Source organism: Lepidochelys olivacea, assembly GCF_965140295.1.
Source record: "Lepidochelys olivacea isolate rLepOli2 genome assembly, chromosome: 3".
Taxonomy (NCBI): domain Eukaryota; kingdom Metazoa; phylum Chordata; order Testudines; family Cheloniidae; genus Lepidochelys; species Lepidochelys olivacea.
The window spans coordinates 173860580-173886813 of record NC_140413.1 but is presented as its reverse complement, the minus strand read 5'-3'; the positions used below and the strand labels follow the sequence as shown (position 1 = coordinate 173886813).

Here is a 26234-nt window from a genome sequence, read left to right as displayed (position 1 = left end):
AGATCTTGATGAGCCGTTGGGTGGTAGTGACTCGCTTGTTGCCTCAACAGCCTCATCTGGAGATGAAGAAGAGGATACCACAAGATTCTGAGTTGGTGGCTACTCCATGACTTGTGGTGGGGAAGCCGCTTGGGTAACTTCTGAAAGCTCGGTACCGATCTTGGTACTGGGAACCAGATAATGATGCTCTTGCTGCCAACATCCCCATAGCAGTGTTGATGACAAAGAATGAGAAAGTTACAGGGAGGTCCAAGCCAGAGGAGGGATGCCCCACAGTGTCCAGAGTAGACTCTCATATGGGACTCAGTCCCAACTTTGACCAGCCCATCACCCTTAAGAGGATGAGGCCAGTGCTTGACTGTTGCGTAATCCGCAGTCCTCAACTCTAAGATGGACAATATGCCCTCTGTCTTGGATGGGACACAGAGGAATGCACCTCTAAGTGCAAAGAGGAAGAATCTGAAATGTCTGACATTAGGGGGTCAGAAACAGTTGGGACTGGGGATAGGTAGCCTGAGCCTGAGCATGGTAGTACTGGAGATATCATTGGAGGCTTGCCCTTTGACTGCAGTAGCCTTTGTGGAAACTTGGAAGGTAATGGTACTGTGAGTTTCTGACATGGAGAGGTAGGTGCTGCAAGCATCAGTACCGACTGTAAACCTTCTTGTACTACTGGGGATGGTGGTACTGAGAGGCTAAGCTGGTCCCTTGGGGATGCATACGACTCTGGGGTGGTTGGGAGAGGCAATGACTGATAGTCTGCCACAGAGATCTTTCAGGAGATGCCCTCAACAGACCTGGAACAGGCTCTGAAGGTGGCAATCCCTTCTTCTTAGCTGAAGACTGCTCCAGCATATCTTAGAGTCTCTCTCCTGAACGTCCTAGAGTCTCTGCCTCTACTAGGCTTCAGCACCGACATCCCCGATTGAGGTACTGAGCCTGAGAAGCGTCTAAGCCTTTTCTTTGACATCACTGAATGGGACTGAGGAGTTGTGGACATCTCTACTGCACTGTGTACTAAGGCTGATGTACTTGGGGCACTCTTTGCATGAAACAAGTCCTATAGGGGACAAAGTGCTGCCTCCATGAGCAAACATTTGAGCCTTGCCACTCTATCTTTCTTTGAGTGGGGCTTAAATCCCTTACAAACCTCGACATTTGTCACATATGTAGGATTCTGCCAAACATTTCAAATGGCTGGGTGTGGGTCACTGATCAGCACAGGCTTAGCATATGTGCGGCAGAACTTAAAACCTGGTGAGTGTGGCATCATTTTGGTATCAATACCAAAAGATGAAAACTAGTCCAAAAAGACCTAAGACTAAAATCTGTTGCTAAAACTAACTTAAACTTAACTAACTACCTCCTAACAATAACAAGGTATATATGCAAAGGAATGAGGGAAGCTTATGCCAACAAGTCTGAGATCACTCCAACAACTGTCACTGGCAGTATGAAAGTACTGGGGAGGGGTTGGGGGGGAGTCAGGGCAGCTCTGTCCCCTTATACCAGTATGCCGTGGCCACCCCAGCGAGTACCACTGAGGGAAAAAACTTGTCTGACAACTGCACAAGGTACACACAAACCTACAGTGGAACGGACATGTGCAAGCATGTGAAAAAGAAACTTCTGCCACGTATTTCAGTAGGATGAGGATTTGGTCCCCAGACACCAGTGCAGGGGGGTCAAATGTTTTTAACTGACATAGGCCACACAGAGGCTTAGAGGACACCTTAACATTCTTCTAAATTTAGTGAAATCTAATCCTAAGGGTCAAATTCTGGTTTGGAGTGCACATATGCACACACCATAAACCAGAACAAAAATCTACCCTCTAGCTCTGGTACACAGTGGAGGATGGCTGCCACTATGATGGCCTTTCTGAGAACTCCCCCATGCTTCACTGAAACTTCACTTGTGGAGGACCTAAAGTACAGCTCTCAAGCCTTGGCTACATGAGAAAGTTTGCACTACCCTACCTTAAGGTGTGATGCTAAATCAATCCAAAGGGCTGTACTGACATTTTTATATCAGTTTAAACCAAGTTTATTTCATTATACATTAAGTCAATTAGGAATCAATTTAAGTTAAACCAAAATAAGTCACTGGTAAAATTAAATAAGAGTGAGTGTCCACTAGCTTTTTGTACCAGTTTAACTACATCAATTTAAAATCACATCTTAAGCTAAACTAGCACAACTTTCTTAGGTAGACAGGGCCTGAGAGGCACTCTCTGTGGCTCTCGACCTGCAGTATCAAAGTGAATGGAAATTTTGCCATTGGCTTCAATGGGATCAAGCCCTAGGTCTCCCACAACCCTTTCTTGTCAACTGTTGAGAATAGCCCACTTCCACCTTAATTGAATTGGCTCGTTAGCACGGACCCCCCACTTGGTAAGGCAACTCCCATCTTTTCATATGCTGTGTATTTATACCTCCCTACTGTATGTTCCACTCCATGCATCTGATGAAGTGGGTTTTAGCCCATGAAAGCTTATGCCCAAATAAATTTGTTAGTCTCTCAGATAGGGCTGTAACTACTGTGACTATTACTTTTGAAGCATGTATGCACACTCATTTAAGCCAATTTTCCTGCAGTAGCTAGCATGTAGCCCAGTCTATTTACTTAATAAATACCACAGAGTATCTACAGTACATGGCACAATAAAATAGTGAAACTCATCAAAATTAACTAGATTTTGTTAATTTGGTTTTCACTACCTTTAACCAGAGTGATTTTATTCACTATGAGGAATTTTATTTGTAACAATTCCAGTAGCAAGATAAAGTTTTCCATTTATGCTAAGAAAATGTTATTATCCCCTTGATGGAAGAGTGATCTATGCCTTTTATCTGTAGCACCTCTTAAAAGGATCCAAAGTTATGGGTGTAAGAAGTTTAATACTCTAACATATCTGGTAGAGGAGACAAGATATGAAGGCACAAATGGTGTCATCCTAACATAAAGCTTCAGTAAAAGGACCTTGCACAGAAAATCTATGGGGAAAGCCGTCCTCTTTTGGAATACTGCAGCAAGGTGCAGGACACCTATGTTGTTGGGGGTTGTTTATACCATGTTCTGTGATGGGGGGCATAGCCCCTGTGTGTCCTCTGCAGGGATTCTGACTGGTGGACTCTCAGAGCTGGTTTACTCACTTGATATACCCCACACTTCCTCTGCAGACCCCAACATCCCTATTAACAGGTTCACTCATGGAGAAAGCCATCATGAGCCTTACTGATTTGTCCCAATCGTATCATGTTTATCTAAATGTTTTATATATCTATTTTAGTTATTGTTTCATCTCACAAATAGTGCCCATTCCTCTCCTCCCCCAACAAAAAAAGACTATACAAACCACTAGTGATGCTCCGTAATAATGCGAAACAAATCTCAGTGTCTTGCACATTATTTTCCTCATCTCAGAGTCAAACTCCTGAAGAAGTACATATAAAAAACATTTTTACACTGAGAATATTATTTTTTTTAATATAAACTGCATTAGATGGTTATGCTACAATGAAGGCGTTTAGCTATCACTTTTTATTTTTAAGTGAAAAGTTGTATAATATAATTATCTCTCAATACAGAATTCAATAACCATCTATTGTGACTTAAAAGAGTAGTTACAATTTTTATTTTTCTATAGAGGACTCCTATTACAGGCAATCTGTTACTCCAGGCTCAAGCTTAATTATTGCCTGAAGGAGCCTCTTAACTGGGGATGTGTATTCAATTTCCAATGAGTCATTGTTCTCTCCTGCTTTAAAATTTAAAAAGTAACAACATTGCCGTACTATATGGTAATCTTCTCTTTTTACGTCACAATATTTGACTGTCTTTTGACCTATGGCTGTATACCCTCTAAACTCCACCAGTCATACCAATTAAGGTATGTGCATACAAATACACACACACACACACCCCTTTTAATCAGTAACTGTGCCTGTTCAGTATATGTACAAGATCATATAATGACCTTTCTTGGAAAAACTGTGGGTAACATCCTGGACTTCAAAGGGACCGGGATTTCATCCTGTGTCCATTATGTTCTGAATCATTTACTGAGTCAAGAAAATCATGATTTTTTTTTAATAAAGCAAAACCTGGGTATGAAAGAATGCATAGTACACTGCTAGTAAGAATTAAAAAGCTCAAATAGTTGGTCACACAGCAGTATATTGTACTGCCAGCTAAAGGACTCAGTATGGAAGCTGTCACAATATGTCAGTCCAGGCCCAGGAGGATCAATTGCTTCATGAAAATGAACGGTGCATTTCTTGAATTTTTTTTTTTAAATAACAGAGGGAACCAACTGCAATGCTCTTTGACATTGCTTATCAGTTAATTTACAGAGAGGCATTAGAAGATGTGACCACTCACTTACTTGTCCTTTGTAAATCAGATGATAAATGACTGCGTAAGCAAGTTTCAGAGTAGCAGCCGTGTTAGTCTGTATCCGCAAAAAGAAAAGAAGGACTTTGTGGCACCTTAGAGACTAACAAATTTATTTGAGCATAAGCTTTCGTGAGCTACAGCTCACATCATCGGATGCATTCAGTGGAAAATACAGTGGGGAGATTTATATACACAGAGAACATGAAACAATGGGTGTTACCATACACACTGTAAGGAGAGTGATCAGGTAAGGTGAGCTATTACCAGCAGGAGAGTTGCGGGGGGGGGGGAAGGGGGGGAAGGGACCTTTTGTAGTGATAATCAAGCTGGGCCATTTCCAGCAGTTGACAAGAACATCTGAGGAACAGCGGGGGGTGTTTGTCTCTGTCTCAGGGGTTGAAGCAAATGCGGTTGTATCGTAGAGCTTAGCTGTAGACAATCGTGTGGTGTGGTCTGGATGAAACCTGGAGGCATGTAGGTAGGCATAGCAGTCAGTATGTTTCCAGTATAGGGTGGTGTTTATGTGACCATCGCTTATTAGCACCGTAGCGTCCAGGAAGTGGATCTCTCGTGTGGACTGGTCTAGGCTGAGGTTGATGGTGGGATGAAAATGGTTGAAATCATTGTGGAATTCCTCAAGGGCTTTTTTTCCATGGGTCCAGATGATGAAGATGTCATCAGTGTAGTGCAAGTAGAGTGGGGGCATTAGGGGGAGAGAGCTGAGGAAGCGTTGTTCTAAGTCAGCCATAAAAATGTTGGCATACTGTGGGGCCATGCGGGTACCCATAGCAGTGCCGCTGATTTGAAGGTATACATTGTCCCCAAATGTGAAATAGTTATGGGTGAGGACAAAGTTACCAGGTTTGCCGTGACATTATTGGGGATACTGTTCCTGACGGCTTGTAGTCCATCTTTGTGTGGAATTTTGGTGTAGAGGGCTTCTACATCCATAGTGGTTAGGATGGTGTTTTCAGGAAGATCACCGATGGATTGTAGTTTCCTCAGGAAGTCAGTGGTGTCTCGAAGATAGCTGGGAGTGCTGGTAGTGTAGGGCCTGAGGAGGGAGTCTACATAGCCAGACAATCCTGCTGTCAGGGTGCCAATGCCTGAGATGATGTGGTGTCCAGGATTTCTAGGTTTATGGATCTTGGGTAGCAGATAGAATACCCCAGGTCGGGGTTCCAGGGGTGTGTCTGTGCGGATTTGTTTTTGTGCTTTTTCAGGGAGTTTCTTGAGCAAATAGTGTAGTTTCTTTTGGTAGCCCTCAGTGGGATCAGAGGGTAATGGCTTGTAGAAAGTGGTGTTGGAGAGCTGCCTAGCAGCCTCTTGTTCATAGTCCGACCTATTCATGATGACGACAGCACCTCCTTTGTCAGCCTATTTGATTATGATGTCAGAGTTGTTTCTGAGGCTGTGGATCGCATTGTGTTCTGCATGGCTGAGGTTATGGGGCAAGTGATGCTGCTTTTCCACAATTTCAGCCCGTGCACGACGGCGGAAGCACTCTATGTAGAAGTCCAGTCTGTTGTTTCGACCTTCAGGAGTCCACCCAGAATCCTTCTTTTTGTAGTGTTGGTAGGAAGGTCTCTGTGTGCCAGTATGTTGTTCAGAGGTGTGTTGGAAATATTCCTTGAGTCGGAGATGTCGAAAATAGGATTCTAGGTCACCACAGAACTGTATCATGTTCATGGGGGTGGAGGGGCAGAAGGAGAGGTCCCGAGATAGGACACATTCTTCTGCTGGGCTAAGAGTATAGTTGGATAGATTAACAATATTGCTGGGTGGGTTAAGGGAACCACTTGTGGCCCCTTGTGGCATGTAGTAGTTTAGATAGTTTAGTGTCCTTTTTCTTTTGTAGAGAAGCAAAGTGTGTGTTGTAAATGGCTTGTCTAGTTTTCGTAAAGTCCAGCCACTGCATTTGCTCCAACCCCTCAGACAGAGACAAACACCTACAAGATCTCTATCAAGCATTCTTACAACTACAATACCGACTTGCTGAAGTGAAGAAACAGATTGACAGAGCCAGAAGAGTACCCGGAAGTTACCTACTACAGGACAGGCCCAACAAAGAAAATAACAGAACGCCACTAGCCATCACCTTTAGCCCCCAACTAAAACCTCTCCAACGCATCATCAAGGATCTACAACCTATCCTGAAGGATGACATATCACACTCACAGATCTTGGGAGACAGGCCAGTCCTTGCTTACAGACAGACCCCCAACGGGAAGCAAATACTCACCAGCAACCACACACCACACAGCAGAACCACTAACCCAGGAGCCTATCCTTGCAACAAAGCCCGTTGCCAACTGTGTCCACATATCTACTCAGGAGACACCATCACGGGGTCTAATCACATCAGCCACACTATCAGAGGATCCTCCACCTGCACATCTACCAATATGATATATGCCATCATGTGCCAGCAATGCCCCTCTGCTATGTACACTGGACAGTCTCTATGTAAAAGAATAAATGGACACAAATCAGACGTCAAGAATTATAACATTCAAAAACCATTCAGAGAACACTTCAATCTCTTTGGTTACTTGATTACAGACCTAAAAGTGGCAATTCTTCAACAAAAAATCTTCAAAAACAGACTCCAATGAGAGACTGCTGAATTGGAATTAATTTGAAAACTGGAAACAATTAATTTAGGCTTGAATAAAGACTGGGAATGGATGGGTCATTACACAAAGTAAAGCTATTTCCCCACGTTTACGCCCCTCCCCCCCCCGCTGTTCCTCAGATGTTCTTGTCAACTGCTGGAAATGGCCCGGCTTGATTATCACTACAAAAGGTCCCTTCCCCTCCCCCCCCACTCTCCGGCTGGTAATAGCTCACCTTACCTGATCACTCTCCTTACAGTGTGTATGGTAACACCCATTGTTTCATGTTCTCTGCGTATATAAATCTCCCCACTGTATTTTCCACTGAATGCATCCGATGATGTGAGCTGTAGTTCACAAAAGCTTATGCTCAAATAAATTTGTTAGTCTCTAAGGTGCCACAAGTCCTTCTTTTCTTTTTGTGTAAGCAAGTGTTTAAAACTAAAATTGCAGAATTAAGAAGAGAGCATAACTCATTTTGTTGCCTAGGCTGCCCCAGCTCCCCAAATCGGCGACCAACCTACCAGAGGGATCGTCTCTCTCCCTCTGCCATACTGCCACAACTGCAGTCAGCATGGACACCAAAGCTGGATTTCCCTTATTATAAAAAAGAGGTTGTGTCAGACAGGGCATTCTTTGGGAGTACTCTGGAACTTGCTACCCTCCTTTGTCTGAAACAGATCAAATCTGGCGATCTTCCAGGCATGTGAGAAAAGATAAGTGTTTGCAAAGGTTTTTGGAGAAGGAGGGTATGCTTCCCATAATGATGAAGGGATGAAAAGGAGTTACTGTAGGTGGCTGAGTTCCTGTTCTAACGATCATTTTACTGGAATTTTATTGCATTATTAATCATGTGTTAGGGCTCATAGAGCTTTGGCTAGATGTCTTAATTATTTTTATACCTAAATAAATAAAACCAAATGGAAAATATATATATATATATATATATATATATATATATAAAATATCACTTACATGAAAAATATCATATTTGCTTCCAATTATCACCAGAGGGATTGGAAAAGGGTCAATTAATTCATGATCCTGTTAAACAACATAATATATTTAGAACCTCAAACAAGTCACAAAAGCACAATAAAACAGCTAAACACCAGAAAACAGGATGAGAATGATTTTTAAAAGACATCAAAATCTTAGACACAAAAGTTTATGCAGTATAATTATTTTCTAATGCAATCGCTCCACAAATGTCCAGGAGGGGGAAAAAAACACCTCTTGAGTAAGGGAACTCCTTTCTGGCATAAACCTGGTGGAAATGGCTCCTGCACCAGACATTCCCACCCAACACAGAGGGCATGTAAATGGAAGGAAGGAAAGGAGTACGGTAGAGAGTATAAATTAGAGAAGCACCAGGGCTGAGCCAGCATGGGATCAAGGAGCCATAACTAATGTGGCCCCCTCAATACCAAGCAGAGTGCTGAATAGGGAAGAAATGAATTTTTGGAGAGTGTTGGGGACAACTTCCTGGTGCAAGTGCTGGAGGAACCAGCTAGAGTCTGTGCTCCTCTTGACCTGCTGCTCACAAACAGGAAGAACTGGTAGGAGAAGTAGAAGTGGGTGGCAACCTGGGCAACAGTAACCATGAGATGGTCGAGTTCAGGATCCTGACAAAAGGAAAAAAGGAGAGCAGTAGAATACGGACCTGGACTTCAGAAAAGCAGACCTTGACTCCCTCATGGAACTGATGGGCAGGATCTCCTGGGAGGCTAATATGAGGGGGAGAGGAGTCCAGGAGAGCTGGCAGTATTTTAAACAAGCCTTACTGAGGGCACAGAAACAAACCATCTGGATGTGCAGAAAGAATAGCAAATATGGCAGGCGACGAGCTTGGCTTAACAGAGAAATCTTCAGTGAGCTTAACACAAAAGGAAGCTTACAAGAAGTGGAAACTTGGACAGATGACTAGGGAGGAGTATAAAAATATTACTCAAGCATGCAGGGGTGTAATCAGGAAGGCCTAAGCACAATTGGAGTTGCTGCTAGTAAGGGATATGAAGGGTAACAAGAAGGGTTTCTCTAGGTATGTTAAAAACAAGAAGGTGGTCAGGGAAAGCGTGGGACCCTTACTGAATGGGGGAGGCAACATAGTGACAGATGATGTGGAAAAAGCTGAAGTACTCAATGCTTTTTTTGCCTTGGTCTTCACTGAGAAGGTCAGCTCCCAGACTGCTGCACTGGGCAGCACAGTATGGGGAGGAAGTGAGCAGCCCTCAGTGGTGAAAGAACAGGTTAAGGACTATTTAGAAAAGCTGGACATGCACCAGTCCAAGGGGCCAAATCTAATGCATTCAAGGGTGCTGAAGGAGTTGGCTGATCTGAGTGAAGAGCCATTGGCCATTATCTTTGAAAACTCCTGGTGATCGGGGGAGGTCCCGTACGATTGGAAAAGGGCACTATATTTGCCTATTTTTTAAAAAAAAAAAAAAGGAAGGAGAATCTGGGGAATCATAGAATCATAGAATATCAGGGTTGGAAGGGACCCCAGAAGGTCATCTAGTCCAACCCCCTGCTCAAAGCAGGACCAATTCCCAGTTAAATAATCCCAGCCAGGGCTTTGTCAAGCCTGACCTTAAAAACCTCTAAGGAAGGAGATTCTACCACCTCCCTAGATAACGCATTCCAGTGTTTCAACACCCTCTTAGTGAAAAAGTTTTTCCTAATATCCAATCTAAACCTCCCCCACTGCAACTTGAGACCATTACTCCTCGTTCTGTCATCTGCTACCATTGAGAACAGTCTAGAGCCATCCTCTTTGGAACCCCCTTTCAGGTAGTTGAAAGCAGCTATCAAATCCCCCCTCATTCTTCTCTTCTGCAGGCTAAACAATCCCAGCTCCCTCAGCCTCTCCTCATAACTCATGTGTTCCAGTCCCCTAATCATTTTTGTTGCCCTTCGCTGGACTCTCTCCAATTTATCCACATCCTTCTTGTAGTGTGGGGCCCAAAACTGGACACAGTACTCCAGATGAGGCCTCACCAATGTCGAATAGAGGGGAACGATCACGTCCCTCGATCTGCTCGCTATGCCCCTACTTATACATCCCAAAATGCCATTGGCCTTCTTGGCAACAAGGGCACACTGCTGACTCATATCCAGCTTCTCGTCCACTGTCACCCCTAGGTCCTTTTCTGCAGAACTGCTGCCTAGCCATTCGGTCCCTAGTCTGTAGCTGTGCATTGGGTTCTTCCGTCCTAAGTGCAGGACCCTGCACTTATCCTTATTGAACCTCATCAGATTCCTTTTGGCCCAATCTTCCAATTGGTCTAGGTCCTTCTGTATCCTATCCCTCCCCTCCAGCGTATCTACCACTCCTCCCAGTTTAGTATCATCCGCAAATTTGCTGAGAGTGCAATCCACACCATCCTCCAGATCATTTATGAAGATATTGAATAAAACCGGCCCCAGGACCGACCCTTGGGGCACTCCACTTGATACCGGCTGCCAACTAGACATGGAGCCATTGATCACTACCTGTTGAGCCCGACAATTTAGCCAGCTTTCTACCCACCTTATAGTGCATTCATCCAGCCCATACTTCCTTAACTTGCTGACAAGAATACTATGGGAGACCGTGTCAAAAGCTTTGCTAAAGTCAAGAAACAATACATCCACTGCTTTCCCTTCATCCACAGAACCAGTAATCTCATCATAAAAGGCGATTAGATTAGTCAGGCATGACCTTCCCTTGGTGAATCCATGCTGGCTGTTCCTGATCACTTTCCTCTCATGCAAGTGCTTCAGGATTGATTCTTTGAGGACCTGCTCCATGATTTTTCCAGGGACTGAGGTGAGGCTGACTGGCCTGTAGTTCCCAGGATCTTCCTTCTTCCCTTTTTTAAAGATTGGCACTACATTAGCCTTTTTCCAGTCATCCGGGACTTCCCCGGTTCGCCACGAGTTTTCAAAGATAATGGCCAGTGGCTCTGCAATCACAGCCGCCAATTCCTTCAGCACTCTCGGATGCAACTCGTCCGGCCCCATGGACTTGTGCACGTCCAGCTTTTCTAAATAGTCCCTAACCGCCTCTATCTCCACAGAGGGCTGGCCATCTCTTCCGCATTTTGTGATGCCCAGCGCAGCAGTCTGGGAGCTGACCTTGTTAGTGAAAACAGAGGCAAAAAAAGCATTGAGTACATTAGCTTTTTCCACATCCTCTGTCACTAGGTTGCCTCCCTCATTCAGTAAGGGGCCCACACATTCCTTGGCTTTCTTCTTGTTGCCAACATACCTGAAGAAACCCTTCTTGTTACTCTTGACATCTCTGGCTAGCTGCAGCTCCAGGTGCGATTTGGCCCTCCTGATAACATTCCTACATGCCCGAGCAATATTTTTATACTCTTCCCTGGTCATATGTCCAACCTTCCACTTCTTGTAAGCTTCTTTTTTATGTTTAAGATCCGCTAGGATTTCACCATTAAGCCAAGCTGGTCGCCTGCCATATTTACTATTCTTTCGACTCATCGGGATGGTTTGTCCCTGTAACCTCAACAGGGATTCCTTGAAATACAGCCAGCTCTCCTGGACTCCTTTCCCCTTCAAGTTAGTCCCCCAGGGGATCCTGGCCATCCGTTCCCTGAGGGAGTCGAAGTCTGCTTTCCTGAAGTCCAGGGTCTGTATCCTGCTGCTTACCTTTGTTCCCTGCGTCAGGATCCTGAACTCAACCAACTCATGGTCACTGCCTCCCAGATTCCCATCCACTTTTGCTTCCCCCACTAATTCTACCCGGTTTGTGAGCAGCAGGTCAAGAAAAGCACCCCCCCTAGTTGGCTCCTCTAGCACTTGCGCCAGGAATTTGTCCCCTACGCTTTCCAAAAACTTCCTGGATTGTCTATGCACCGCTGTATTGCTCTCCCAGCAGATATCAGGAAAATTAAAGTCACCCATGAGAATCAGGGCATGCGATCTAGTAGCTTCCGTGAGCTGCCGGAAGAAAGCCTCATCCACCTCATCCCCCTGGTCCGGTGGTCTATAGCAGACTCCCACCATTACATCACTCTTGTTGCACACACTTCTAAACTTAATCCGGGAACTACAGACCGGTCAACTTCACCTCGGTCCCTGGAAAAATCATGAAGCAGGACCTCAAGGAATCCATTTGAAGCACTTGGAGGAGAGGAAGGTGATCAGGGACAGTCAACATGGATTTACCAAGGGCAAGTCATGCCTGACCAACCTGATTGCCTTCTATGGTGAGATAACTGACTCTGTGGATATGGGGAAAGTGGTGGATGTGATATACGTTAACTTTAGCAAAGCTTTTGATATGGTCTCCCACAGTATTCTTGACAGCAAGTTAAAGAAGTATGGATTGGATTAATGGACTACAAGGTGGATAGAAAGCTGGCTAGATCACCGGGCTCACTGGGTAGTGATTGATGTCTAGTTGGCAGCCGGTATCAAGCGGAGTGCCCCAGGAGTTGGTCCAGGGCTGGTTTTGATCAACATCTTCATTAATGATCTGGATGATGGGATGGATTGCACTCTCAGCAAATTCGTGGATGACACTAAACTGGGGGAGAGGTAGATATGCTGGAGGGTAGGAATAGGGTCCAGAGTGACCTAGCAAATTGGAGGATTGGGCCAAAAGAAATCTGATAAGGGGGAGGGATAGCTCAGTGGTTTGAGCATTGGCCTGCTAAACCCAGGGTTGTGAGTTCAACCCTTGAGGGGGCCATTTAGGGATCTGGGGCAAAAATTGGGGATTGGTCCTGCTTTGATCAGGGGATTGGACTAGATGACCTCCCAAGGTCCCTTCCAACCCTGATATTCTATAAACAAAGACAAGTGCAGAGTCCTGCACTTAGGACAGAAGAATCCCAGGCACTGGTACAGGCTGAGGACCAACTGGCTAAGCAGCAGTTCTGCAGAGAAGGACCTGGGGATTACCGTGGACGAGAAGCTGGATATGAGTCAACTGTTGCCCTCGTTGCCAAGAAGGCTAACGGCATATTGGGCTGCATTAGTAGGAGCATTGCCAGCACATCGAGGAAAGTGATTATTCCCCTCTGTTCGGCACTGTTGAGGCCACATCTGGAGTATTGCATGCAGTTTTGGGACCCCCACTATAGAAAGAATGTGGACAAACTGGAGAGAGACCCAGCGAAGGGAAACGAAAATGATCAGGGGCTGGGGCACATGACTTATGAGGAGAGGCTGAGGGAACTGGGCTTATTTAGTCTGCAGAAGAGAAGAGTAAGTGGGGATTTGATAGCAGCCTTCAACTACCTGAAGGGGGGTTCCAAAGAGAGGATGGATCTAGACTGTTTTCAGTGGTGGCAGATGACAGAACAAGGAGTAATGGTCTCAAGTTGCAGTGGGGGAGGTTTAGGTTGTATATTAGGAAAAACTTTTTCACTATGAGGATGGTGAAGCACTTGAATGGGAGGTGGTGGAATCCCCTTCCTTAGATGTTTTTAAGGTTAGGCTTGACAAAGCCCTGGCTGGGATGATTAGGTGGGGATTGGTCCTGCTTTGAGCAGGGGCTTGGACTAGATGACCTCCTGAGGTCTCTTCCAGCCGTAACCTTTTATGATTCACTGAAGCTAACAGAAGGGCTTATCTAGGATCCTGATGAAGGTCAAGTGTATGATGTACAGTATACTTTTTGAAAAAACTTGAGATTTAAAAATGTGAAATTTAAAAATCTGTAATATAAACAGAAACCTAGCTAAGAGGTGCATATATTATTTATTTGACATTTGTACAGAAAATTATTAACATGCAAGTACTATGTGCTCAATAAAATAGGATTAAGTAGACGGCTCAGGGGATGAGTAACAGGCTAAGTAGTTTTATACCTGTAGGTAATTGGCTTACATCAGGTCCAGGTTGGTAGTTACTTAAAGCTATTACCATCTGACAAAACTTCAGTGATCTATGTTAAATGAGATGGTCAGTTTCTAGTGGACAGATGGCTGCATCACAGCTGGCTGAAACTGGCCTGGCAACCTTCTTGGCCTTTCCAACTTACTGAATAAGGAAAAAATGATCCTAAAGAGTGAACTAACTTCTCTGCTTTAGTGAAGGTTCCTCCAACTAAGGGTTAAGGCAAAGTATCAGTGTATTAGGGGAAAACTTGAACTGTTGCCTATCCAGTACTTTGTGGGGGAAAATAGAGGGTACTTCGTTCATTAGCTTTGTCAAGCCAACACATTTCGCTAGGCTTTACATTTACTTAAAATTTGATGTGTGGACCCCAGGGGTTGGGGAAGCATTACAGTTTCCTTAATTAGAAGAGAAACTAAAAATTAATTCAGGACAACAAATTACATACAGGGACTAGTGCTCTTGAACTCTACTTGTCTGATTTTCCTCACTGCCACCAAGAAAGTACTTAATGCATACCCCTCAGCCTTTTTATTTTTAAGAGATTCTCCCGATGCATTCATGCTCTCCCATTCCCACTCTAAAACTCCTTGTTCAATCCTGTTCCTTCCAGTGAAATGCCCATGATCATTCCCCCAGTAGAAACCCTATATGAACCCAATCTCTAATCTGCCCTGTGCTTCTTCCATTCTAGGAGACAAACCTTGTTTACCCCACAAACAAGTCTGCTTTTGAATTGAGTTGATATACATTTGAAAAATAATAGTTGTATGTGAAGTGATTAGTAAGATGTTTGCCCTACTTTCTGTATTCAGGGGTTGAATTAATACACTAGTTTAGCATGTGTGATCATGTCCCCTTTAGAGGCCGGCCTCCACAAGGATAAAAAGCCTGTTTCTTACTGACAACTGATGCAGTTATTACCATTTGAGCTAAAGGACGAGTCTGTGCTTTTAAGGTGTTGAAAAAACCTGTATTCTAACATCGCTGGCAACTGGGGCATCAGTATGTTTGTGATCATGGGTTGTAGCCAGCTGCATTTTAAATGTAATATGTTATTTTCAGAAACTACCTTTTCTAAAAAAGTTGAATATCAACCTTGGAAGTCCTTAAGAAAGTCATATTATTGAATCTAATCCTGCAAACCTTTACATACATTGAGGTGAATGGGATTGCTCACATGAGTAAGGGCTACAGTATTGGGACCATACACTGTAAACAAAGCTGCTAAGCATTGTATGCATTTGCTTTCTTACTTAATATATCTTTGCTTTTCACTTTTTGGAGCCTTATTAGCATTTTCTTTATCATATTGTGTTACATAAATTACTGTAGCAGAATTTATATTCAGAGTCTGAACTGTAGAATATTTGTTTAGGAATTGCATACACATAACATTTGTACAACTTGAATGCACGTTGTATACACATACACGTTTTCGGCTGTATTTCCCACAATCTATTTTAGCTTCTTCAAGAGATTACATTAGCAATTGCATTTAAGGGTCTGGTGTTAACATCTCTGAAACTTTATAATTTAATTAGTTGTCAGATTATCAAAAGGCACTGAGTTTGTGATAGACACTTGAATAAATGCAAAGTATATAGTCGTGTTGAAGGCTGTTATAACTATACTTTGCTTAAATTTGTACCTTCATCTAGTCTCTTGCCAGATGACTTCTTCTGTACATTCTAGTTTTCATCTTCATTTTAAAAAAAGATAATAAAATCAATATCAAACTGCTACTCTAAAACTCTGTTTCTTGTGATTGGTGTAACATGCCATAACAATCACATTAGATGTCTATGAAGAAGATATAAGAAACTGTCTTTCCTTGTTTCTGCTCTTACTGAATTTTTATTAAAATTGCTATAATTTTCCAGTGAACAGGTTCATCTACATAAAATGGATATTCAGTCATGCATAAAAATCTAAAAGAGTTATTTATGATTTTCACAAGTATTATCCTTAACTATATAAAGGCCGATGACATCTGCAGAAAATACTAGAAGATTCTTACTGGGTGATCCTTCGGCATATTGTTCCACATCCTCTGTTTAATTTCAGTAGCTACTTTAGGATTTGTCTTTCCCAGTTTAGTTATAATTTTATCCACATGGTTCCTGGTGACCTGTAGGAGACTGTCCATGGTTGGCCACAGTTCATTAGGTTTGGAAAGGTCCAAAACAAGAATTATAGCAAAAGTCCTATAAAAAGGGAGTGGGGGGAGAAGGGAACAGAAGAGTTCTTACTCAGTTTCATCATTGGTACATAAGACCATTACATTTTTCGTAAACAACATTTTTCCCTCAGTAAAATTGCTGAAAACAAATGTGAAAAAAACAACCAGAGAGGAAACTTATATTAAAGGTTGCAGAACAAGCGATGGCCCTTAAGCATACTCTGAACTCTGTTGAAACGTTTAAATTGTCTTTGTAGCTGAATTTCTGAACCTTTGATTTTTCCACTCCTCACCACTTATTTGTGAGTGCTTTATTGTTGAACTTTATTTCTGGAAATTTTGTTTGAAGACAAGTAGTACCTGCAAGTGTCAGTGACTCATTTTGCTCCTGCCTGTTGTATGACAAGGCATTTCAACATAATCTCTTCATTCACCCCAGTCATCTCTTGCCTATCTGAAATCCCTCTTTAATTTATATCAAACTCCTGCTTATGAAGGTTCCTGACTTTTAGTGATCACCTGCATGTCCCAGAAAATCAGAAGAGTAACCAAAGTGCAACCTTCCAACCAGGAAGTAGAAGAAGGTAGTAAGGAGATTTATTCTGTGCCATGGCTTGTGCCAGTTAGAAGGGACCTCAGATGACAAACTGAGGATGATGCTCTGGGTGGTAGACCAGGAGATGTGAGGTTAATGATCCTTGGAAGAATGGAACCCTATACATACTAAAAGGTTGCATTGGTTGAAGGTCGGCCCTGAGAGGAAGAGATTATTAAAATCCAGTGAAACACAGAACACTGGAAACACGTGTCTGAAACAGAATGCCACTGATAGCAGAGGACTGACTGCTGGTTTTAACCAGGCTCTATAGCAGGGGTGGCCAACCTGAGCCTGAGAAGGAGCCAGAATTTACCAATGTACATTGCCAAAGAACCACAGCAATATGTCAGCAGTCCCCCATCCGCTCCCCCTCCCTGCGCCTCCCACCCACTGGCAGCCCTGCCAATCAGTGCCGCCCCCTCCCTTCCTGCGCATCCCACCCACCAGCAGCCCTGCCAATCAGTGCCTCCCCCTCCCTCCCCGCACCTCCGGATCAACTGTTTCGTGGCATGCAGGAGACTCTGGGGGGGAGGGGGAAGCAACGACAGCACAGTAGGCTCAGGGAAAGGGGGAGGGAAGGGGTGAAGGGGGGCAGGGTCTGTGGCAGAGCCAGGGGTTGAGCAGTGAGCACCCCCCGGCACATTGGAAAGTTGGTGCCTGTAGCTCTAGCCCTGGAGTCCGTGCCTATGCAAAGTGCCGGAGATTAACTTCTGAAGAGCCGCATGTGGCTCCGGAGCCACAGGTAGGCCATCCCTGCTCTATAGGAACACCATGTTTAACTATGTGGATTCCAGATTGGAAGGAAATCAGAGGAGCTACAGAGCAAGATAAATCTCTAATTTCACCAAGTAATGCTATGAAAAATCTAATGGAAAGTGTCTTGGCTAAACTAGATCTAGTTTAAGGTAGTTTAAAATAAACAAGCTTCTTTATTACAGGTGGACACAAAAACCACTGAAAAAGTATTTGTGCTGGTGATGAAACAAAAGGAAAATATTGTCTTTGCAAACTATGACAACTGCACTGGTGCATTGTAATGTTGTCTTATTGACAGGGCCAGGCTTAGGAGGGGCAGAGAGAAGATTCTTTAGGCCTTGGGTCATCCAAATTAAAAGATTCATTTACCGTAAAGACAGGGGAAGAGGATCTTCAGGGGGCTACCTGCCTCCTCCATTCCAGAAGAAGTGGAGTTCAGCAGTTAATGCTGGAGTCCATGCATTGGGGGCAATGTTTGAAAAAAATTCAAATGATAATTCTCCAAAGTAGCCAAAGGTCTTCAGGAGCAACTAGGCTCCCAGAGGCCACAGCAGTATTTTTTAAATATTTTTTCTCATTATGCAATGACAGAATTCAGAGTAGCCAGTACAATAATATACAGACAGTAAGTGCTCAAATACCAAGCCATCCCATTGCTTTCTACAAAAACTGAAGATATGGGACATCTGCCAATGGAATAAAGCAATAAAATATCAGAACATAAAAACACTAAATAAAACTTACTAACCCAAAAAGTCTTTTATTGCTGTTTTCCCTTCTTTCATTTAATCATTTTTCTCTTTCCATCTCCAAATTATTCTATTCCCCTTTCTTTTTTCTCCTATTGTTTTCTCTTTTATAATCCTGTCTCCTTACTCTTCTCTTGTTCTTTATATGAAAAGCTATATCTGTTTTCTCCTCAGTCATTTATTCTCTTCCACTCTACATTGCCTCTTCTTGCTGCCCTTAGTCCATTTTTTCTGATCCATTTCCCCCCCATTATCTTCCCTCTGCTCTCCCCTGTATTCCAGTATCTGTCCCCTGCCTCTCTCAGAAACTTCATCTCTCATCCTCTTTCAAGCTGCACAGGGACCTCATATCGTTTTTCCTCTTCCTCTTCCTTAGCTCTATGAGGTCTACACTACTGCATCTTCTCCTTCATTAAGGTCCTGTTTTTCTCTCCCCATGATTGATTTCTCTCTCCTCCCTCAGTGAGGTGCACCTTTCTCTCCTACTCTAACATGCTGTTCTCTTAGGCCTAGTCTACACTAAAAAGTTAAGTCAACCCCTGAGCAGCGTAGTTAAGCTGACCTAACCCCTGGTGTAGACAGCGCTAGGTCAACCTAGCTACTGACTCCTGGATGAGTGGATTACCTACACCAATGGGAGATCCCCACCTGTCAGCAAAGGTAGTGTCTATACAGAAGCGCTACAGCGGCACAACTGATTTTTAGGAAAAACCACTCTGATAAAAACTTTCAAACCTAGTAAACAGTTTACATTTTGGAAGATTTCTCCACAACAAAATGGCCAGAGATTTAATCTCAGTTTTCATTTAAGCAAAATTAACTCTAACATTGTAAGGTTCTTTACCACTTACCTTATGTTGTCATTAGTTATTGGTATACGAATCAAGTCCAATAATGAGGTTCCACCACCTAGTTCCCAAAAATGTGCAATGTCTTTTGGCTGCAAAACAGTTTCTTAGCATTAGAAATTTATATTTCCATGTAACACCATCAGAAGTTTCCAATTGTTGTAACAATGGCAACAGACAGGTCCCTTATGTGCAATGAGTACAGTACAAGAGCACAGCATAGCACATGAGGTGTGTCCCATAAGTGATGTGGCAAATTAGAAGTTAATTATGTGGCCCCAATCTCTTAGGGCTTGTCTATCGAGGGAGTTAGTGTGGAGTAGCTACTTCACTTTAAATTCACACCCTAGCTTATTCCGTACTAACTTCCCATATAGACAAGTCCCTATTTATGCAGCATAGATATCCTGCCCCCCCAACCAAAACCTTCTTTCCTCCCTGCCATGCCCAGTTTTCTTCTCCCTCCCCTCCCTACTACTTTAAGCACATAAAGATCAGAGTGGCATGGAAGGATCAAAGACAGCTGAACACCTTAGGTGGTGAATAGGAGGAGATGTGTACACCTGTGTGAGGAGGAAATTGAATGGTAAGAAGCACATAGGATTTTTAAGCACATAAAACATGATTCTCTGTTGCCCTCGTACCATGCACATTCATTTACACCAGTCTCAAGTAAGTATAAAATGACTTTAAAACACTATAGGAGTGATTTAAACCCACTTTGTATGGTGAAAATAACTAAAAATACACTTCAATGGAGAATCAAGTCTATAAGGTGCCTTAACATTTCAAAGAGGGTCCTGAATTCCTTAGTCCCCACCCCCATGACCTGTGTTCCCTCTAAGCTGCACAGTCGGGCAGCCGCCCAGGAGTTATTCAAGTGCTACGCACTTGGTTAGCAGAGCCACGCACATCCGGCAGCGTGTGTTCAGGTGCCCCGCCCCTCACTGGCTGTGCAGAACGGGGTGTGTGTGCTCTGATGTCAGGGTGTCTCCCTCCCCCTATGTATCCCATCTACGCAGAGCAGGGCAGTGGGGATAGAGCTCAGGAGCAGGAGAGCTGCTGTGGTCTGAATGAGCCTTCTGGGGTTGAGTGAGTGCGTTAAAGAGACAGTGCAGTGTCTCTTAGAGACTTCCCCAGCAGCCAGCACACACTCAGAGACAGTCTCTCTCTCTCTCTCTCTCTCACACACACACACACACACAGTCTCTGTGTGTCACACACATACAGTCTTTCACACTCACCTCCCAACACATACTTGTATTAATGTTGTTGTTGTTATTTCTTGGAACTTCCTGCAATGCACATATATTCTCTGCAAATTTTATTCTTTCAAAGTGTGTTATTTTAGTTTTTGACTGGTCTATGCATTTCATAATTTTTATTTCTCTTACACTTAAATTTAATTCTTTGAGCAGTGAGTTCTAAAATGCCTAACCTGTCCTGGCTGGAGTAATTAACCCTTTGGTAACTTTTTAAAAATATATATTATATCTAGGCTTTTTGTTTCTACTGGTGGCACACATCTGCACATTACCTTGGTGCACATAACAAAATGTATTCCACACATGGATGGAAAAAATTAGAGGGTACATTGGCCACAACACAACAGCAACTAGCTACCCCATTGTCCCACTATCTTCAATCTGTCATGCAATAAAGGACAAGCACATTAGCTCAGTGTTTCTACTCAAACAATCAGCATGAAATACTTAACATCCTTGATACTTGAACTATCATTAGATTTCAGCGTTGACACCCACCAAAACTGATAGAACAGTTCATACTTCCCCCCTGGTTATGGCTGCAGGCTGACCATAGTCAGATACCACTACATTGGTTTAAATTCAGTTCACATTTTTAAGATTACCTTTAGAACCATGAGGACAAAGTTGTTGTTGGAGGTGTTTGTTTTGTTTTTTTTTTTGTTAAATTTGAGGACTTCAAGGAGCAGAGAATCCTCCTGCAAGTGACCCGTGCCCCATACTGCAGAGGAAAGTGAAAAACCCCCAGGGCCTCTGCCAATCTGCCTTGGAGGAAAATTCCTTCCCGACCCCAAATATGGCGATCAGCTAAACCCTAAGCATGTGGGCAAGACTCACCAGCCAGACACCCAGGAAAGAATTCTCTGTCGTAACTCAGATCCCACCCCATCTAACATCCCATCACAGGCCATTGGGCATATCTACTGCTAATAGTTGAAGATCACTTGCCAAAATTAGGCTATCCCATCATATCATCCCTTCCATAAACTTATCAAGCTTAGTCTTGAAGCCAGATAGGTCTTTTGCCCCCACTGCTTCCCTTGGAAGGCTGTTCCAGAACTTCACTCCTCTGATGGTTAGAAACCTGCATCTAATTTCAAGTCTAAACTTCCTGATGGCCACTTTATATCCATTTGTTCTTGTGTCCACATTGGTACTGAGCTTAAATAATTCTTCGCCCTCCATGGTATTTATCCCTCTGATATATTTATAGAGAGCAATCATATCTCCCCTCAGCCTTCTTTGGTTAGGCTAAAACAAGCCAAGCTCCTTGAGTCTACTTTCATAAGACAGGTTTTCCCTTCCTCGGATCATCCTAGTAGCCCTTCTCTGTACCTGTTCCAGTTTGAATTCATCTTTCTTAAACATGGGAGACCAGAACTGCACACAATATTCCAGATGAGGTCTCACCAGTGCTTTGTATAATGGTACTAACACCTCCTTATCTCTACTGGAAATACCTTGCCTGATGCATCCCAAGACTGAATTAATTTTTTTCACGGCCATATCACATTGGCAACTCATAGTCATCCTGTGATTAACCAATACTCCGAGGTCCTTCTCCTCCTCTGTTACTTCCAAGTGATGCGTCCCCAGGTTATAACAAAAATTCTTGTTATCAATCCCTAAATGCATGACCTTGCACTTTTCACTATTACATTTCAGCCTATTACTATTACTCCAGTTTAAAAGGTCATCCAGATCTTCCTGTATGATATCCCGGTCCTTCTCTGTATTGGCAATACCTCCCAGCTTTGTGTCATCTGCAAACTTGATTAGCACATTCCCGCTTTTTGTGCCACGGTCAGTAATAAAAAGATTAAATAAGATTGGTCCCAAAACCAGTCCCTGAGGAACTCCATTAGTAACCTCCTTCCAGCCTGACAGTTCACCTTTCTGTGTGACCCGTTGTAGTCTCCCCTTTAACCAGTTCCTTATCCACATTTCAATTTTCATATTGATCCACATCTACATGCAAAATGAAAGCTAGCCAAGCATTCTGAAAATGGAAGTAAATTGAATAAAATTCAAACTGAAATACTTTCTGTCTCGCAGATGATTGTTGAGTTAAAAGAGAAAGTCACTACTTAGGTTTTACTAACGAATGAGTGATACAACAAATATATTATAGTACTTTTGCCATGTACTCACTCTGTTATGACCTTTTGCTCTTCTTCCAAAAGTATATTCCAAGGCTAACGTTGGTTTTGGAATTTCATCCCTATCCAATGAAGATACAGTATATGTCACCTGCGTATATTCTTTCAAGATCTTCTGAATTTAATTCACATACAATAACTTTTACCATTACCTCAACTCAATTTATTAACCAAACAGTAGAGAATTTATATTGGGAAAACAGGAACATAAAGAGAACAACTCAAGACAGACAGACAGTTCCTTAATGGATATCAAAAGGACACAGAGGACCAAATTTTCAAAACTCTGCACACGCATACTGTGACTGAGCACTCAAACTACCAGTGACAGCACTCTAGAAATCTGGCTCCAAATGCCAAAATGTTTTACTAACACATTATAGATATTTAGATATCATTAACCCTTCACAAATCGTGCATCAGGTCATTAGCGAGAAAATTTAATCTACTTGCCATCCATAATTTTACACAATGATTTTGTTTTACTGGAACATAATATTCTCTGTAAGACTACGAAAAAAATATTGTTGATATTACTCCCAGAGATGCAAAATACTTTTCAAAATTTAACACATACCTGTCAAGACACCTCAATATAATAGTAGTCTTTCCCTGGAAATTAAAAACAATGAAGAAGACTATTGTAATGTCATTAAAGCATAAAAGTTATATAATTGTATATAATGTAATGCTTTATTATTGGAATGATTAAAAGAATGCATCTGAAAACTGTAAACTTATGCAGTCATTTGTAGTCTGATTACTAGAAAGTTAAGTGCCTACTTTCTATCAGAATGTAGCTACACTGCTATTAATATAATTATAATAAATTGCTGGATATGACAAACACAGTAATACCAACAGGATACTTAAAATCAGACAATACATTAGTGATCAGTCTGGCCAACTGTATTAAACTGTTTAACTGTTGTTAATTGCTAATAACAAGTTAATCTAATGATTGGTTTCCAGTGAATATGTGTAAATCATAATTGAGATGGAAGTAAAAAGAATGCATTAAATAACACAGTAAAACGGCATGTTTCTGCACTATTCGGATTCAGATTCCAAGTTAGGTCAGTCTAATTTTAAAAAGGTCCTAGCACTTGTAAAGTTTCTTCCCTATTTGTAATCACACATTGGAATTTCAGAAACCATTTTTTTTATAAAAAGAAAAGGAGGACTTGTGGCACCTTAGAGACTAACCAATTTATTAGAGCATAAGCTTTCGTGAGCTACAGCTCACTTCCTCAGATGCATATCGTGGAAACTGCAGCAGGCTTTATATATACACAGAGAATATGAAACAATACCTATTCCCACCCCACTGTCCTGCTGGGGTGGGAATAGGTATTGTTTCATATTCTCTGTGTATATATAAAGCCTGCTGCAGTTTCCACGATATGCATCTGAGGAAGTGAGCTGTAGCTCACGAAAGCTTATGCTCTAATAAATTGGTTAGTCTCTAAGGTGCCACAAGTCCTCCTTTTCTTTTTGCGAATACAGACTAACACGGCTGTTACTCTGAAACCTGTCATTTTTTTTATAAATCTGCAAAACCCATTTATCTATTCTTAATGCTTATAGAAGATTACATGTTGCACAATGCCATGCTTCTCCGCAGTAATAGTGAAACACTTACATATATGCTTCAATTCACTTACAAAGATAAAAAGGCAGGTTCTGACTTATTTACATTTACAACAAATAGTTATCAAGAAAAAAGTGGGGAGAGAGAGGAGAAGCCATTGAGTAAGCATAAGAGACAGTGGATCAATGTTATGAACTCCAGTATCTAGTCTAAGACCCTGATTCTCCAAACACTTATTTACATGCTTAAATTTATGTCCCACTGGAGTCATAGAGACTACAAAAATGAATAAAATTAAACGTGGACATAAGTTTTATCAGGATCCCAGGGCCTATATAGTTTCACAAATTCCAGAAGGGGTGATTGTGAAAATTTAGTCTGGCCTCCCATATAACACAGGCCATGAAATGTCTCCAAAATAATTCTTAGAGCATATCTTTTAGAAAAAGATCCAATCTTGCTTTAAAAATTGTTGGTGATGGAGAATCCACCACAACCCTCGGTAAATTGTTCCAATGGTTAATTACTCTCACTGTTAAAAAGGGATGCCTTATTTCCAGACTGAATTTGTCTAGCTTCAACTTTCAGCCATTGGACTGTATTATTCCTTTCTCTGCTAGATTGAAGAGCCTATTATTAAATATTTGTTCCACATATAAATACTTATAGACTGATCAAGTCACCCCTTAGCCTTCTCTTTGTTAAGCTAAATAAACTGAGTTTCCTGAGTCCATTACTGTAAGGCATGTTTTCTAATCCTTTTAATCATTCATTCTCTTGCCTCTTTTCTGAACCTTCCACAATTTATGAACATCCTTCTTGAATTATGGACACCAGAACTCAATATATTATTACAGCGGTGGTCACACCAGTGCCAAGTACAGAGAGGTAAAATAGTCTCTCTACTCTTACTCAAGATTGCCCTCTTCAGGCATCTAAAGATCGCATTAGGTCTTTTAGCCACAGCATCACACTGGCAGCCCATGTTCAGATGATTATCCACCATAACCCCCAAATCTTTTTCAGATTTACTGCTTCCCAGGATAGAGCCCCAATCCCATAAGTATGGCCTACATGCTTTATTCTTAGATGTGTACCTTTAGCTGTATTGAAACATACATTGTTTGCTTGTGCCTAGCTTCCAAGTGACCCAGATCACTCTGTAATGTTCCTCTTCATTATTTACCACTTCCCCAATTTTTATGTGATCTGCAAACTTTATCAGGGATGATTTTATGTCTTTTTCCAGGTTACTAATAAAAATGTTTAATAGTGTAGGGATCAAAAACTGATCCCTGCAGGACCCCACTGGAAACACACCTGATCAACAATGATTTCCCATTTACAATTACATTTTGAGATCCACCAGTTAGTCAGTTTGTTATCCATTTAAGGTGTGCCATATTAATTTTATATCTTTCTAGTTTTTTAAACAAAATGTCATGAGGTATCAAGTCATATGCCTTACATAAGTCTAAGTATACTACATCATCACTGTTACCTTTATCAAACTTGTAATCTCATCCAAAAAAACAAACCAAATTTGTAATCTCATCCAAAAAAAAAAAATCATCAAGTTAGTTTGACAGGATCTATTTTCCATAAACTCCTGTTGATTGGTATTAATTATATTACCCTCCTTTAATTCTTTATTAATTGAGTCCCATATCAGTCACTCCATTATCTTGCCCAGGGTCGATATCAGACTGACAGGCTTATAATTATTGGGCATCCCATTTACCCTTTAAAATATTGTATAGCAAGGGGGCGTGGCCTCCCTCTGGGCCTGACGGGGAGGAACCACAACCCAGTCCCTGGGGGCAGAGCCAGGTAAGCCATTCCTACCCTGTCGGAAGCAGAGAGGTGGGACAGGAAGTTTAAAAGGCGGGCCCTGCAGCTCAGTGGGGCTGGAGCCTGCAAAGGAGACAGACGCTTTCTGCCCACTGCTGGGGCCTGCAGCCAAGAGGGATCTCTGGAGCACCGAGGACTCCAAGGGACTGCCAACCGATAAGGATGCTGAGGAGCTACTTTCATTGGCGCTGGCAATGTACCCTGGGAAGATGGAGGAACCCCACGAGATAAAGGTATATGGTGAGGGGTTTATAGGAAGTAGCCCAAGGAAACCAGACAGTAGTCTGGTTGTGGAGCCCTCTACCACTGACAGGGCCCTGGGGTGGGACCTAGTGAAGTAGAGTGGGCCTGCGTCCTCCTACCCTCCTATGGCCAT

General features: G+C 42.4%; 1 protein-coding gene across 1 annotated transcript in view; it reads right to left on the bottom strand.

Moving 5' to 3' along the window:
• Positions 1-26234, bottom strand: part of LOC311518087 (ATP-binding cassette sub-family G member 8-like) — a 118333-nt gene that overhangs the window by 85864 nt on the left and 6235 nt on the right. Inside the window, exons 3-8 of the mRNA XM_084623540.1 lie at positions 22994-23028; positions 22409-22478; positions 18996-19084; positions 15880-16066; positions 7989-8057; positions 3359-3436 (exon numbers count right to left, since the gene is read on the bottom strand). Coding sequence (XP_084479666.1) covers positions 3359-3436; positions 7989-8057; positions 15880-16066; positions 18996-19084; positions 22409-22478; positions 22994-23028 — 528 coding nt within the window. The remainder of the gene's footprint in view (positions 1-3358; positions 3437-7988; positions 8058-15879; positions 16067-18995; positions 19085-22408; positions 22479-22993; positions 23029-26234) is intronic.